This window comes from Coregonus clupeaformis, chromosome 8 (assembly GCF_020615455.1).
Source record: "Coregonus clupeaformis isolate EN_2021a chromosome 8, ASM2061545v1, whole genome shotgun sequence".
Taxonomy (NCBI): domain Eukaryota; kingdom Metazoa; phylum Chordata; class Actinopteri; order Salmoniformes; family Salmonidae; genus Coregonus; species Coregonus clupeaformis.
Window position 1 is genome coordinate 42,945,101 of NC_059199.1, and position 18,413 is coordinate 42,963,513.

General features: G+C 42.6%; 1 protein-coding gene across 7 annotated transcripts in view; it reads right to left on the reverse strand.

Moving 5' to 3' along the window:
• The window catches only part of LOC121572086 (cytoplasmic dynein 1 intermediate chain 1), a 99,894-nt gene that overhangs the window by 32,693 nt on the left and 48,788 nt on the right, over nucleotides 1-18,413 (reverse strand). For all 7 annotated transcript variants that reach the window (XM_041883980.1, XM_041883985.1, XM_041883982.1 and 4 more), the window contains 3 exons: nucleotides 15,075-15,240; nucleotides 14,695-14,794; nucleotides 14,050-14,175 (listed from right to left, as the gene is read on the reverse strand). In XM_041883980.1, the coding sequence (XP_041739914.1) occupies nucleotides 14,050-14,175; nucleotides 14,695-14,794; nucleotides 15,075-15,240 (392 nt within the window). The remainder of the gene's footprint in view (nucleotides 1-14,049; nucleotides 14,176-14,694; nucleotides 14,795-15,074; nucleotides 15,241-18,413) is intronic.

Below are 18,413 nucleotides of genomic sequence, written 5' to 3' on the forward strand. Positions count from 1 at the left end.
AATCATAAGAGAATGTTACAGTGAGTACAGTACAGTACAGTACAGCCTTTCCAGAACTGATACAATTTAACCCGTAATATCTACTGTACCTACTATTGCATAAACATCAACCGCTCTCTCTGTGTTGACCATATTTTCTTTTGAACCAGAACTGAACCAGACACGGTCCACTGGCAGTACTTTTCCCTGTTTACACATTGAGGAGACCCCATTTGATCTGGTTAAACTGAAATAGGGATACAGTGTGGTGGGATTGTTTTCTTTTCCCTTTAAGATCTAATGTTTTATGAGTGAGTAAAACAAAGAGAAGAGAGACTCTCTCAGTCTCTCGCTCTCTCTCTCCGTCTCTCTCTCTCTCCGTCTCTGTCTCTCCCCCACCACAACATGTGCGACCGCCAAGTCCTGCACCCCGAGTTCATTTTAAAGAGGACTGGAAAACAAACCAGAGCAAAAGAAAACACGCTTCTCCTTCTTTTCTTCCTCAACGGCTACAGAAGAGTCTCAGATGTTAAGTGGTTTTTCAAACCGAGACTCAAAATAAACTGAGCTTTAGGGGTAGAAATAAAGTATTGTGTTGGCCATCAGAAACCATCCCTGAGAAGTTTATTTACCCATGGGGAACAGCAGGGGAATATGGATTAAGGTTGAAATGCATTAACACACAATGTTTGATGGTCTGACCGAGAATATTTAGAATCTATTCTAAATATTCTCTGTTTATTTTAGTTACCACCGGGTGAGTGGGTTTGAATGTAAAAGTGGGTAGTGCTATGCAATGATTTATAAATGTATAGCCTAAATATGAAATAATATATGCCACATACAGTCCATAAAAAGACCTACTGTACAAAAAGATGATACACACAGTGCATTATAAAGTCAGATTCAATAGACTTTAACTTGTTGAAGGCCCCAAAAACACCAGTAAAAAAAATGTGATCAACGTCTTAATAACATATAATGGTTTTCTTGCTCACCAGCACTGTAGGAAAGCCTAGGAGCGTGGAACACAAGGCTAATATAATGCTAACTCTCTCACTCAACACTTATGACATATCTGTCCCTCCCTCACTCACATACATACACGCACACTTCTTTTAGTGAGATTTTTTCTTCACCCATCTAAACTAAATTGGTCTTCTCTCTTCTCTTTTGGCATTAAAGGGGCATTCTGCGATTGTTACATCTATTTTTTTACTTTTAAATTAATGACATATAGGTTTGTTGTTGTTTGAATCCCAGATTGCCTCTTTAATATAGCCCTCACATGTTCCTAAATGCTAACTTCGCTAAGCTAGCCCTCAACCCTTAAGCACCATCTCTGACGTGCAGTAGATGTACGTCAGGCAGCTATTTCAATCAGCGCATTAGAGGCCCCGGGCCTGACCTTTGACCCTGTGGCTGTCTGTGGTTGGGCCTGCCGTCAGGGCCACGCTCCACGCTCCTCAGACAGGGCTGCTTCATTACAGGGATAATGATAATGAACGCCCGGCCCGGTGGGATCACCACAACAAGAGGATCACCACTCCTCTACTCCCCTACCAAGACATTCATCAGAGGACTAATGAAGGAGAGTAACCCAAAACCAACCCCAAAGGAGAGGAGAACTTAGCCCCAGAGCAGACCCCCAGCCTTATCAAATGCACCTGTTAAAATGGCGCCGTACTGTATGGCTTTTATCCGCTATCATCTCCTATAATAGACAATAACTTTTGAACATCAGATCGGCAGTTACTAACCTCAATTCCGGCTTCAAATTCGACTTCAACTCATCTGCCTGGGCTCTTTGTGTAATTCAGACTAAATCTTCAGGCTACTGAAGAGGAAACACAGGTGAAAAAGAGGCAGAAGAGGGGAGCCCTGGCGAGATTAAGGTGAAGGGAAAACCGTCCACCTCTTCCCTCCATTCTATTGGCCAATGTTCAGTCTCTTGATAATAAAATAGATTATCTCCAATTGCGGATTTGCTATTAACAGGACTCTCGTAACTGCAATATTATCTGCTTTTCTGGAACATGGCTTTTGGACAAGGTACCCCCCATGGCTATCCAACTCAATGGATTCTCCATTCACCGAGCAGACAGGACATTGGATTCAGGGAAATCGAGAGAGGGAGGGGTATGCCTCTTCATCAACAACAAATGGAGGGGAGTGGGTCAGTCGAAAGCTTCAAGATCCTCAGTGTCCAAATCCCTAAGGACTTAAAATGGTCCACACACATGCAAACAGTCGTGAAGGAGGTTGAAAAGATTTAGCATAGTCCCTCAAATCCTCAGAAAGTTTTATAGCTGCACCATTGAGAGCATCTTCACTGGCTGCATCACTGCTTGGTATGGCAACTGCTCTGCACTCGAATGGCATGGCACTACAGAGTGTGGTGCCGACAGCCCAGTACATCACTGGGGCCGAGCTCCCTGCCATCCAGGAACTCTATACCAGGCTGTGTGAAAGGAAGGCCCGGAAAATTGTTAAAGAATCTGTTCTCTCTGCTTCTAAACAGCAAGCGGTACCGGACCATCAAGTCTGACACCAGCAGACTCCTGAACAGCTTCTACCCCCATGCCATAAGACTGCTAAATAGCTAACAAAATGGCTACACAGACTATCTGAGTTGACCCTTGTATTTTATTGTCTCTATGCACATTCTACACACTCACCCACACACACACTGACACTCCAACACACCCACACACAACACGCACAACACATTCATACTGACTCTACACACGCACACACACTCATCACACAATCATCATACACTGAGTGTACAAAACATTAAGAACACCCGCTCTTTCCATGAAATAGACTGACCAGGTGAAAGCTATGATGATCCCTTATTGATGTCACTTGCTAAATCCACTTCAATCAGTGTAGATGAAGGGGAGGAGACATGTTAAAGAAGGATTTTTAAGCCATGAGACAATTGAGACATGGATTGTGTATGTGTGCCATTCAGAGGGTGAATGGGCAAGACAAAATATTTAAGTGCCTTTGAACGGGGTATGATAGTAGATGCCAGGCGCACCGGTTTGTGTCAAGAACTGCAACGCTGCTGGGTTTTTTATGCTCAACAGTTTCCCGTGTGTATCAAGAATGGTCCTCCACCAAAAGGACATCCAGCCAATTTGACACAACTGTGGGAAGCATTGGAGTCAACATGGGCCAGCATCCTTGTGGAACGCTTTCGACACCTTGTAGAGTCCATTGCCCGACGAATTGAAGCTGTTCTGAGGGCAAAAGGGGGTGAAACTCAATATTAGGAAGATTGTTTTAATGTTTTGTACACTCAGTGTATATGCTGCTGCTACTCTGTTTATCATATATCCTGATGCCTAGTCACCTTACCCCTATATCTAACCCTACCACTCCAGTGTCCCATCGTAAATATAGTTTTGGCACTGACCCTGGAACTGACCCTGTATATAGCTTACTGACCCTGGATCTGATCCTGTATATAGCTACTGACCCTGGATCTGATCCTGTATATAGCTACTGACCCTGGATCTGACCCTGTATATAGCTACTGACCCTGGATCTGATCCTGTATATAGCTACTGACCCTGGAACTGATCCTGCATATAGCTACTGACCCTGGATCTGACCCTGTATATAGCTTACTTACTTTCTTGTGTTCTTCTTATTTCTATTTCTCATTTGTTTTTGTTCTAGATTTTTTATAGTACTACTGCATTGGTGGGAAAGAGCAAGCGAAAAAGGCATTTTCAATGTACAGTACTAATGCATGTAAGAGTAAAAACTAGAAATCTAAGTTGCATACTCTTTATTAGTGTCTTCATTTGATCAAACTTTTCCTCTGGAAAGAGATGTAAGTTATACGATAGATTGTTATAAAGAGACTTAAGAGAAATGAATGTATTTACCGCAAATTATTACCACATGACTTTGAAGAATCGTGGTGAAATAGGAGAAACCTGGCTTTGACTAAGACAAGCACGTTCATTTCTCCTAGAATGAGGTTGAGGTATAATACCAGTACCCTTCAAACATCCATCTCTCTGAGTTAATGTAATAACCATGATAAATACTAACTTTAATCTTCTATCTCATTATTAGAAGTCATCAATTATTCTGTTCTATAAACGTCTGGAAGATCCCCCGCTCGCAATATGACTTGATGTTATGTTACTCTCCTTGCCAGAGTTATCTTTGCTAATAAATCACTAAGCTTAATAGTAACGACAGAAAACAAAGATATGAAAAAGAGTGGATATTCACTCCATATGTTCCGCAGACTTCTGACCCTATCAGGCACTTCATCTAAAGTGGAGAAATCCTTTAACTAAATTCAGAATTCCCAGTCTTTTAAAGTTTCACCACTATCTTTGTCTGTAGACCTACTGAATGGGCTTCTGACATCAGCGCTGTTTATCCCTATAGTGCAGTTTGCGACGTCTGCCAGAAATGAACTGGGCGCTACATAAAAGCTTTATCCCTTATTCAGTTGTCATATATCAACACGTATGGTCGTGAATTACAATGACTGACTGTATATCATCAGCTACTGAACATTACTTCAACTTGTCCCCATAAAACTATTTATGACTTCTGCCCAGAGGGAATTGGTTGATACATTAAAGTAATTCCCCATTCAGATGTCATGTTGTGTTATTAACAGATAAGTTAATATAAGACAGAGGCTGCGTCCCAAACTGCACCCTATTCCCTATATAGTGCACTACTTTTGACCAGAGCCCTATGGGCCAAGGTCGAAAGTAGTGCGCTATATAGGGAATAGGGTGCCACTTTGGATGCTGCCAGTGATATTAGAGGCTGATTCAATCTTTGTTTACACAACTACTGCCTGTGCGCACACATCTGACTGGATGCATCCGTCAGTCAGCGGAATCAACCTGTTATTTTTACAGTACCCAAATCAATATGTGAAAACATTTGACTATAGGAAAGTAGTTACTGTATGTTTTTATGCAACTGAATGAATACTGAAATGTGGGTTTGGTTAGTTTGAGCCCTAAGATCTAATTCCAATGAGCACCTTTGAAACAAAGTGGATAAGTACATATAGGCCTTTGCAGCACCTGTCTAAAGCGTCCTATATAAAAACCACTGTCTGTATTATGATCGTATCTCAATAATATACTTTTCCTTTACCAACTCTGACATTAATATCCAAAGTTAAGTAGCTCTGAGACCATTTCTCCTCTTTCTAAAGGTCCGTTCAGGTCCTGCAAAGTCATCTATCGGTAGGCCACAACCAAACTGATGTTTAAACTGACAGCTTCACTGAAAAACACCAGTGAAATTTTTCTGCATTGAATCTTAATTGAAACGCAATGGTAAAACTCAAGCCGAGGGCCCAGCACCTACAGAGCAAAAGCACAGGGGTTTTCCTTCCCCAAGGCAACGTTTTAAAATCAACTCAGAAAGTTAAGTGCTTGTGACAGAGCCTATTATATTAATAGGAAGTGTTCTGTACAGAATAATACACAAGGCTAACCCATGATAAAATATGGCATGAAGCAAGGGATTATGGAAGAGAGGAACGAACACTCCCTCCTTTGTTGCCTTCCTCTTTCTCGGGTGAAAAATGCTCCTGGAGTTTGGGTTGGGAAGGGAGGGAGGGAGGCAGAGGAGAAGAGAGGGGGATAGATGACTTAGTAACAGACAGTATATTCTCCTCTTCTCCTCTCGCTGCACCACCACACTCATCTGGTTTTCAGCAGGGTTTATGAGGACCAGATGGGCTGAACCCTCTTCTCTTGGCATCCCTCGCTCCCTCTCTATTTCTCTGCCTGTCTTTTTTACGACACCCCGCAGATTTTGTCACTCTGTGGTCTCTGGCATAGCCGGTGTAATACCATCTCTGTTTCATCAAATAAAGAAAAGGAGGCTCTGTGAATACAAGCAGCCTTTCTTTCCTTTTCAGCTCTTCTTCTTCATCAATTTTCAGTGACAGTGACCTTAGTCATATCGACATAGGAGAAGTGCCGTAAATTGATTTAAACATATATAATTGTTTTTACAAAATATTATTCTAGTGATAATTCCTATTGAATTGATAAAGCATGATTAGAAAAACGGCTTTGACACAATGATAGACTGCTAAGTAAGTCTTAAAATGTTCATCTACCTAGCTTTGCCATTTTCCTCTACCGATCAGATTGTGAACAGCAAAGAATGCAGGGAACAAGACAAATTCACCATAATGGAGGTAGAATCTCTAGTTAGCTGTTGAAAGAATGTCTTATTATACAAGTCTATCATAAAAAACCCACAGACACAGGGTCTTTGCCCTTCCTCTCACAAAGCTCACAGTGGCTTTTATAGGATTTCTCCAGTAAGCTTTATGAGCAAATGCAACTTCATCCGCCACTATAATTTGGAGTGGGAATCTCTCCAGAAAACCTATGAATACCTCTTCTCTCTCTCCCCCCCCTCCCCTCCCCTCCCCTCTCTCCCTCTAAACCAGGCCTGCTATCCCAACCCTCTGGCACGGGGATCAGGTCACAGCGAGCCATGGTGTGTAAAAGAAACCTAGAGATATTAATAAAAATATGGCTGAGTGGGATGGGAGCTGACAGTGTCAGCGGGGGTGCAGGCGGGCTGAGGGGTGCGGGTGAGGTTTTTGGGGCGTGCCATTGATGTGGCATGACCCAGCCCACTTGAGAGGGTCGTGTGATGTTACTAGAGCAACCGGGGTTTGGGCCAATGATGGGTCCACCGACGGGGCTGTGAGAAGAGGACAGCATGCCTACCACCCCAGTATCATTCACATCAAACCCTTCACAATGTAGCCCCAGTATCATTCACATCAAACCCCTCACAATGTAGCCCCAGTATCATTCACATCAAACCCCTCACAATGTAGCCCCAGTATCATTCACATCAACCCCCTCACAATGAGCGCTACTGGAGCAAAATTGGAGCGGGCGAGAAGGCCGATGCTCCAACCTTTGGGAAACTCGCTCCAAGTTCCAGTCAAATGGGCACGCTCCACTCCTCGCTCCACTCCTCGCTCCACTCCTCGCTCCACTCCAGCTCCACTCCGCTTCCTCTGCTGGGCACACACTGGTTGAATCAACGTTGTTTCAAAGTAATGACAATATCCAAAGGTAAAAGTTTATTATTAATACCATGAATTTGGTATCGTATTCATAGCGCTAATAGTAATTACTTCTAAACTTCCAAAGATCCAATCCACCATGGACGAATTATAGTACCTAGCTACAAGATGAAATGACCCACTGGGCACAGACTTCATTTCAACTTCATCTAGTTTTGATTTACATTTGGTTGAGTTGTCAACTCATGTGAATTTAACGTGAAATCAACAACTAATTTCACCATGTCATTGGATTTAGGTTAAAAGTTGGGTAAAAGAAGACGAAATGTCATTAAATTGATGACATTTTGCAAATCCATTCAGTTTTGATTCAACATCATCACATTACATTTTGGGGTTGAAATTGCATTGGAAAAAACGTTGATTCAACCAGATTTTGCCCAGTGGGAATGGTGTACTTGGAGCAAATCAGATGTCAATGTAGCCTACAAAACCCAACCTCACACCAAATTGACTTTCACATACAGACCGTGGAAGAAAAGTTAGAGGAGTTCCTTTCAACTATTGAATGTTATTTAGGTAGTCTACACACATGAGTATGGAAGCTGATCACTGTCTAAATGTGTTGACATGTTAGCTTAGCTGAATCGTACACAGCTTGTTTAAAAAAGCTAAGCAGGGTACATAGAGGTACTGTAGGCATCTGGATGGTAGACTTGTTCTCCCTGAAGTGCATTACCCCTCGTGTACCAGTAGGAGTCACTGTTCAGGCAACAATCTTTGGACTATGGCTTGACATTTTATTTCAATATACCTCCATATTTAGGTTGATGGCATGACGTTGAAACGATGACGATGATTCAAACAAACCATTTTACTCTCTGAAATATGAAATTCAACATTATTTCAACCACCCCAGAATGAAAAACAGTGCATTCGGAAAGTATTCAGACCCCTTGACTTCTTCTACATTTTGTTATGTTACAGCTTTATTCTAAAATGGATTAAATAATTTTCTCCTTATCAATCTACACACAATACCCCATAATGACAAAGTAAAAACAGGTTTTTAGAAATGTTGTCCTAACAGAGCCCTGGCAGAGCCCTGGCAGAGCCCTGGCAGAGCCCTGGCAGAGCCCTGGCAGAGCTGCGCGTGTGTGATTGAAGAGAGGCCGAGAGAGGATGAGTGTATGCGGTGCAGATGGCATGCGTTCCGTATACCTCAGGAAGATGAGAAGAGAGAGAGAGAGAGAGAAAAGAAAGGGAGGCTGTGGTTTGGGGGTTAAACGGCTGAACATGCTCGCACATTAAGATCCATCTGATCCGCGGATAACTAGAAAGGAGCACCTCTGTTTGTAATAGACCCCGGAGCGAAAAAATATATCTCTTCTCCCGACCACTCCTGTCTCCTTTCATCCCTCTCCAGTGAGAAAAGCGAGGGAGCCCCGTGCCAAGTGATGGGAGATTGACTCCTCCTTCCTTCCTTCCTTCTCTCTCTCTCTTTTATTTATTTATTTCTCTCATTCATTCTGTGTTTTTTCTTCCCCTCCTCATGAAAGAGCATGGCACAGCCCCAGGCCACACTCATACTGACTGACACAAGAGAGCCTGGGAGCTGCCATTCTGCTATCATTTCATCCACCACACATCTTCCCAGCAGCACCACTCAGTCACCCAAAGAGACCCCTCTCATGGGAGAGGTGTGTGTGTGTGTGTGTCTGTGTGTGTGTGTGCGTGCGTGCGTGCGGGTGAGTGTGTGTGCGTGCCTTTGTGTATGTGAGTGAGTGTGTGTGTGTGCATGCATGTGAGTGAGTGTGTATCAGAGAATTACTGTATCATCAGTTCATATATATACTAAATTCAGGGTGAGGAACCAACTATTAAGTAGTAAAATGTTGAACTGTAATGACATAAACTTTATCTATGGTTGTTGTCAACTCCTCACACAGCTTCCGATGCCAAATGTCTCCTGTTTCGTCAGAGTGACAATATACACACATCATTATGCTATAGAAACCCAGCTTTCAGACTACAATATGGACATCATTACGCTATAGAAACCCAGCTTTCAGACTACAATATGGACATCATTATGCTATAGAAACCCAGCTTTATGGACATCATTACACTATAGAAACCCAGCTTTATGGACATCATTACGCTATAGAAACCCAGCTTTCAGACTACAATATGGACATCATTACGCTATAGAAACCCAGCTTTATGGACATCATTATGCTATAGAAACCCAGCTTTCAGACTACAATATGGACATCATTATGGTATAGAAACCCAGCTTTGAGACTACAATATGGACATCATTATGCTATAGAAACCCAGCTTTGAGACTACAATATGGACATCATTATGCTATAGAAACCCAGCTTTCAGACTACAATATGGACATCATTATGCTATAGAAACCCAGCTTTCAGACTACAATATGGACATCATTACGCTATAGAAACCCAGCTTTCAGACTACAATATGGACATCATTATGCTATAGAAACCCAGCTTTCAGACTACAATATGGACATCATTACGCTATAGAAACCCAGCTTTCAGACTACAATATGGACATCATTACGCTATAGAAACCCAGCTTTCAGACTACAATATGGACATCATTATGCTATAGGAACCCAGCTTTCAGACTACAATATGGACATCATTACGCTATAGAAACCCAGCTTTATGGACATCATTACGCTATAGAAACCCAGCTTTGAGACTACAATATGGACATCATTATGCTATAGAAACCCAGCTTTCAGACTACAATATGGACATCATTACGCTATAGAAACCCAGCTTTCAGACTACAATATGGACATTATTGTGCTATAGAAACCCAATCATTATGCTATAGAAACCCAGCTTTCAGACTACAATATGGACATCATTATGCTATAGAAACCCAGCTTTCAGACTACAATATGGACATCATTACGCTATAGAAACCCAGCTTTCAGACTACAATATGGACATCATTATGCTATAGAAACCCAGCTTTATGGACATCATTATGCTATAGAAACCCAGCTTTCAGACTACAATATGGACATCATTACACCATAGAAACCCAGCTTTCAGACTACAATATGGACATCATTATGCTATAGAAACCCAGCTTTCAGACTACAATATGGACATCATTATGCTATAGAAACCCAGCTTTATGGACATCATTACGCTATAGAAACCCAGCTTTATGGACATCATTACGCTATAGAAACCCAGCTTTATGGACATCATTACGCTATAGAAACCCAGCTTTATGGACATCATTACGCTATAGAAACCCAGCTTTGAGACTACAATATGGACATCATTATGCTATAGAAACCCAACTTTCAGACTACAATATGGACATCATTATGCTGTAGAAACCCAGCTTTCAGACTACAATATGGACATCATTACGCTATAGAAACCCAGCTTTGAGACTACAATATGGACATCATTACACTATAGAAACCCAGCTTTATGGACATCATTAGCCTATAGAAACCCAGCTTTGAGACTACAATATGGACATCATTACGCTATAGAAACCCAGCTTTGAGACTACAATATGGACATCATTACGCTATAGAAACCCAGCTTTATGGACATCATTACACTATAGAAACCCAGCTTTCAGACTACAATATGGACATCATTACGCTATAGAAACCCAGCTTTGAGACTACAATATGGACATCATTACGCTGTAGAAACCCAGCTTTCAGACTACAATATGGACATCATTACGCTATAGAAACCCAGCTTTCAGACTACAATATGGACATCATTATGCTATAGAAACCCAGCTTTATGGACATCATTATGCTATAGAAACCCAGCTTTCAGACTACAATATGGACATCATTACACTGTAGAAACCCAGCTTTCAGACTACAATATGGACATCATTACGCTGTAGAAACCCAACTTTCAGACTACAATATGGACATCATTACGCTATAGAAACCCAGCTTTCAGACTACAATATGGACATCATTATGCTATAGAAACCCAGCTTTCAGACTACAATATGGACATCATTACGCTATAGAAACCCAGCTTTATGGACATCATTATGCTATAGAAACCCAGCTTTCAGACTACAATATGGACATCATTATGCTATAGAAACCCAGCTTTCAGACTACAATATGGACATCATTATGCTATAGAAGCCCAGCTTTATGGACATCATTATGCTATAGAAACCCAGCTTTCAGACTACAATATGGACATCATTATGCTATAGAAACCCAGCTTTCAGACTACAATATGGACATCATTATGCTATAGAAGCCCAGCTTTATGGACATCATTATGCTATAGAAACCCAGCTTTCAGACTACAATATGGACATCATTATGCTATAGAAACCCAGCTTTATGGACATCATTATGCTATAGAAACCCAGCTTTATGGACATCATTATGCTATAGAAACCCAGCTTTCAGACTACAATATGGACATCATTATGCTATAGAAACCCAGCTTTCAGACTACAATATGGACATCATTATGCTATAGAAACCCAACTTTGAGACTACAATATGGACATCATTATGCTATAGAAACCCAGCTTTGAGACTACAATATGGACATCATTATGCTATAGAAACCCAGCTTTCAGACTACAATATGGACATCATTATGCTATAGAAACCCAGCTTTCAGACTACAATATGGACATCATTACACTATAGAAACCCAGCTTTCAGACTACAATATGGACATCATTACGCTATAGAAACCCAGCTTTATGGACATCATTACGCTATAGAAACCCAGCTTTATGGACATCATTATGCTATAGAAACCCAACTTTCAGACTACAATATGGACATCATTACACTATAGAAACCCAGCTTTCAGACTACAATATGGACATCATTATGCTATAGAAACCCAGCTTTCAGACTACAATATGGACATCATTACGCTATAGAAACCCAGCTTTATGGACATCATTACGCTATAGAAACCCAGCTTTATGGACATCATTATGCTATAGAAACCCAACTTTCAGACTACAATATGGACATCATTACACTATAGAAACCCAGCTTTCAGACTACAATATGGACATCATTACGCAATAGAAACCCAGCTTTCAGACTACAATATGGACATCATTACGCAATAGAAACCCAGCTTTCAGACTACAATATGGACATCAACCACTTGTAAATACAAACGGACTCCAGTAATCCTTGTAGCTGTAACACTGCAATATATACAGCAGACTACATGCATTTCAGAACCAACATGAATAATAGTAGCCGAATAAAGCTGGGGGATAATGGTGTTCTTTACAATCTATTATGGCACACAACTTATACGACCCATTCCTACAGAAATATTTGCACTGTATGTGGTCTGTTAAGGCATCTACTAAATTGCATATTTTGGTCTGCAGTATGGGAGTGGGTGGCTGTGCATGTGTGTGTGGCTTTGCATGAGTGTGTGTGTGTGTGTGACTGTGTGTGAGCCTTTGACTCTGTGTGTGAGACTATAACTCAGTGTGTGCCTATTTCAATGTACTGTTTGTAAATAAGTGTATACTGTGCGTGTGTGTGTGTATGTGTGTGTTTGTGTTTATGAGGTAGACTCTGGGCATAGGAAACAGAGTCAAGCAGCACATGCGATTGGAGGATCCTCGTGGGTGGGCGAACACATGTGGCCTGCTGGATTAGGAAGTGGTAGGCCACATCTTTTTATTACGGAGACGTTTCTAGAATCCCCCCCCCCTCTCTCTCTCTCTCGTGGGAGTGGGGTAGGCCCTCTAAGACGCCTCCCAAGCTCCCCATCACTCCCTCATACACATGGACACACACGGACACACAAAAATTTGCACGTGAATAAACACACATGCGCATGCGCACGCACACGCGCAAACGCACACACGTTTGTTTTACCATCCTTGAGGGGACAATCGATTCCATTCAAAATCCTATTTTCCCTAACCCCTAACCCTAAACCTAACCCTAACCTAACCCCTAACCCTAACTCCTAATCCTAATGCTAACCTTAACCCTAATTGTAACCCTAAACCAAACCCCTAAGCCTAAAATTGCCTTTTTCCTTGTGGGGACCATATGTCCCCACTTGTCAGAATTGTTCTTGTTTTACTGTCCTTGTGAGGACTTCTGATCCCCACAAGGATTGTAAAACCAAAAACACACACACACGTCACGACCAACCAGAGGCATTTTCTGCACCAAAACCTCAGGATTTCTTTATTCGCCAGCGAGCGAGCAGGACATGTTCCGTAATATCATGTTCTGCCCAAGTAGGCCAAACCCCAGGAACCCCTGAGGAACTCACTGCTTTAATTAAATATCACTTTACTCCTCATTTTTCATCTCTGGTGTCGTCATTGTTGAAGCGGTGGAGTGATGCGTTCCATATACATTACCTACTAGTCTTAGGCTGCATCCCAAATTGCACGCTATCATTCCCTCCAAAGTGCATTACTTCTGACCAAAAGTAGTGCACTATTTAAGGAAAAGGGAGCCTTTTGGGATGCAGCCTTAGAATACTTTAGCTCTACCCACATCCACTTGTATCAGGCTGCCAATTAAAACATTCATCAACTGTAGGGAATTAGCGTCACTTTTTTCAGATATTGGCAGGATACATTGTTAAAAGAAAATATGCTGTGAACCTTTTTTTATTTTGGCTCTGTTGAGACAGTGCCCGAAACACAATTATAAATCAGAGAGCTGTTGTTCAATTAATGTACTGTAATATAGATATATAAATCACATAAATGCAATATCGGTATAACACATTGAGTGAGAACAATTCAATGTTATATAGATCTAAGCCCGTATTTATAAAGCGTCCCGGAGAAGGAGCACTGATCTAGGATCAGGTCCCCTCCCTCCATTGAATTATGATCTAAAAGGCAAAACTGATTCTAGATCAGCACTCTGAGATACTTTGTGAATATGGTCCTGTACCCAACAGATCTGATAGATGTGTACCTGGGTCTAATTTTACCTGGCAGTGGAAGACATACTCAGGTGTGTTCTTGTTAAACTTCATGTTCCAGACCAGAGCCACACCATCTGGCTCATGAGGAGCCTCCTCATTGTTGTTGTAGGACGCCACCAACAGCTCTGGGTACTGGGGAGGAAGAGGAGGGGGAGGAGAGAGGACAAGATCAAATCAAATGGAGAGATAGAGGAGAGGAAGGAAAGAAAGAAGAAACAGAGGAATGAGAGGGGAAATTGAAGGATAAATGAGGATCAGGGGAGGAAGAGGATGGAGACGAGGAAGAGGATGGAGAGGAGGAAGAGGAGGAAGAGGAGAGAGAGGAGGAAGAGGATGGAGAGGAGGAAGATGAGGAAGAGGATGAGAGGAGGAAGAGGATGGAGAGGAGAAAGAGGAGGAAGACGATAGAGAGGATGGAGAGGAGGAAGAGGATGGAGAGTACAGAAGTTAAAATACAAACGACTGTCCAGATAGTGATGACGCACCCTTCCCAAAACACACACACACACGGTGTGGTAAAGTTGCACCTAAATGCTGATCTTGGGTCAGTTCTGCTTTTCCCCCACTAATTGTTAAGGTTAGTATTGTGGGAGGGGAAGCTGGTGCTAGATCTGTATCTAAGGGGAAACTTCACCCCGGAACGGTCCTTACCTGAGGGGACCAGTCCAGACAGGTGATGACTCGATGTTTGGACCAGTGCTCGTCATAGAACAGCCTACTGAGGGCCAGACTGGAACCGCCTTGTAAGTCCCTGTGGCCAATAGAAACAGGGGTCAGAGGTCACTGGGTGATGTCATTGTATGTGAGGTCAAATGGGGGTTCTGAGAGGACGATGACATCATGAGGAGGGCATGTGTTTGAAGAACAAAGAGGTCAAGTTCTGATTGACACCAAAGGCATTACTCCATGAGGCCATTAGCAGCCCCATAGACATGCATACACATACCATGTTCCTTCTACAGACATCACAACAGAGAGACACACACACACACACACACACATACAACACCACACACACTCCAATTTCGTACCCCTCCTTGTCATCCAGGTCTCGTCCGCTGTAGTCGAAGAAGATGTCTGATTCCTGGGCCAGGGCTCTCTCCATTACTCTGATGCTGCAGTCAAAGAAACTGAGGAACTCCTCCGATTTGAGGATCTGCTGCTTCTCTTCCTCTGTCAGCTCCCTGCAGGGGTAGCCTGACACACACACACGCATGAAGGCAGGCACACACACACACACACACACACACACACACACACACACAGGGAGAAGTCAAAATAGGTAAACAACAATGTGCAGAGACACACACCACCCAGACACAGCTCTCTGGGGTGGCCTGAGACACACCACCCAGACACAGCTCTCTGGGGTGGCCTGAGACACAAACAAACAAACATCCACATCTACACACACTTACAAATACAAATATACACGTGTCATCTTAAACACCCACCCATTCCCAAACTACTACCCTGAACTTGCACTAAATACAGACAGTGTATACCCAAATAAACATGATTCAAACTCCACACAGACTAAGACAACAGTCTGGTTGCACATTCTGTCTATAACTTTACTACACCATACAACAATAATCTAGATCGTAACACCAAATCACTGACGTCACTTCCATTAAGGACAGAGGAAAGCCTTGGCTACAATAAACTTCCTCATACATCATAGTCTGCAAAATAGGAAATGACCAGCTGCAAAGTAATTAACTTCGGTAAATAAGAATAAACTGAAGTCCTCTGAAGTCCTCCACTCCTCCCCTGTAATAACGGCCGGGCCCAGCGAGACGCCAGTCCGGTTATGATGTCCCTCTGTGTGATGTCACTCTGTCTGTCCCCATGCAGTCCCCATTAGAGGGCTGACTCTTTGATCTCAGCCCACTTGGTCCTGTTTCTGACAACTCATAAGGACGACAAAGAAGTGATCAAAGTCAGGCTAGACTGGGACCCTGTGTGTGTGTAATAGTGTGTGTGTGTAATAATGTGTGTGTGTGTGTAATGATGTGTGAGTGTAATAATGTGTGTGTGTGTGTGTAATAATGTGTGTGTAATAATGTGTGTGTGTAATGATGTATGTGTGTGTAATAATGTGTGTGTGTAATAGTGTATGTGTGTGTATTAATGTGTGTGTGTGTGTAATAATGTGTGTGTGTGTGTGTGTAATAGTGTGGGTGTGTGTAATGATGTGTGTGTGTAATAATGTATGTGTGTGTGTAATAATGTATGTGTGTGTGTAATAACATGTGTGTAATAAGATGTGTGTGTAATAATGTGTGTGTGTAATAGTGTGTGTGTGTGTGTGTAATGATGTGTGTGTGTAATAATGTATGTGTGTGTAATAATGTGTGTGTAATAATGTATGTATGTAATGATGTGTGTGTGTGTGTAATAATGTACAGTGGGGAAAAAAAGTATTTAGTCAGCCACCAATTGTGCAAGTTCTCCCACTTAAAAAGATGAGAGCCTGTAATTTTCATCATAGGTACACGTCAACTATGACAGACAAAATGAGAAAAAAAATCCAGAAGGAATTTTAATGAATTTATTTGCAAATTATGGTGGAAAATAAGTATTTGGTCAATAACAAAAGTTTCTCAATACTTTGTTATATACCCTTTGTTGGCAATGACACAGGTCAAACGTTTTCTGTAAGTCTATTTTGGCCCATTCCTCCATGCAGATCTCCTCTAGAGCAGTGATGTTTTGGGGCTGTCGCTGGGCAACACGGACTTTCAACTCCCTCCAAAGATTTTCTATGGGGTTGAGATCTGGATACTGGCTAGGCCACTCCAGGACCTTGAAATGCTTCTTACGAAGCCACTCCTTCGTTGCCCGGGCGGTGTGTTTGGGATCATTGTCATGCTGAAAGACCCAGCCACGTTTCATCTTCAATGCCCTTGCTGATGGAAGGAGGTTTTCACTCAAAATCTCACGATACATGGCCCCATTCATTCTTTCCTTTACACGGATCAGTCGTCCTGGTCCCTTTGCAGAAAAACAGCCCCAAAGCAGGATTTTTCCACCCCCATGCTTCACAGTAGGTATGGTGTTCTTTGGAGGCAACTCAGCATTCTTTGTCCTCCAAACACGACGAGTTGAGTTTTTACCAAAAAGTTATATTTTGGTTTCATCTGACCATATGACATTCTCCCAATCCTCTTCTGGATCATCCAAATGCACTCTAGCAAACTTCAGACGGGCCTGGACATGTACTGGCTTAAGCAGGGGGACACGTCTCGCACTGCAGGATTTGAGTCCCTGGCGGCGTAGTGTGTTACTGATGGTAGGCTTTGTTACTTTGGTCCCAGCTCTCTGCAGGTCATTCACTAGGTCCCCCGTGTGGTTCTGGGATTTTTGCTCACCGTTCTTGTGATCATTTTGACCCCACGGGGTGAGATCTTGCGTGGAGCCCCAGATCGAGGGAGATTATCAGTGGTCTTGTATGTCTTCCATTTCCTAATAATTGCTCCCACAGTTGATTTCTTCAAACCAAGCTGCTTACCTATTGCAGATTCAGTCTTCCCAGCCTGGTGCAGGTCTACAATTTTGTTTCTGGTGTCCTTTGACAGCTCTTTGGTCTTGGCCATAGTGGAGTTTGGAGTGTGACTGTGTGAGGTTGTGGACAGGTATCTTTTATACTGATAACAAGTTCAAACAGGTGCCATTAATACAGGTAACGAGTGGAAGACAGAGGAGCCTCTTAAAGAAGAAGTTACAGGTCTGTCATAGTTGACGTGTACCTATGATGAAAATTACAGGCCTCTCTCATCTTTTTAAGTGGGAGAACTTGCACAATTGGTGGCTGACTAAATACTTTTTTTCCCCCACTGTATGTGTGTAATAATGTATGTGTGTAATAATGTATGTGTGTAATAATGTATGTGTATAATAATGTGTGTGTGTGTGTAATAATGTGTGTACATCTGTGTGTGTTTTAACAGGGCCTCATTCTACCCTCCTTTAGTGAAGTTATTTACTCCTTGCACCAGCTTTGCCTCACAAAGAATGCCATCTCCGCGTCCCCCCCCACCCCCCCCATCCCTCGCCATCCCCCTCTCAGTTGTCACCCCCCCCCCGAGTCTCCTCCGTTCTTTTTGAAGTCCTCCAGAGGGGGTCAAGTGACACGTTTTTAATCAGGTCTGACCCGCAGTGCCACGGGCCGATAAGCTGGACCTCGGCCACAGAGATTGGAATCCGATACGCCAGCGGGGGTCACATGCGAGTGACCGCTCACTCACGCTACAACGGCTTTGTTTAGTGACAGTTTGACTGGCGATGTGGGAGAAGAGAAGGCTGGTGCTGGCCTGAGGATTTCTCCCTGACAATAGTCTATCTGTTAGGGGGCTAGGGTCAGTCTG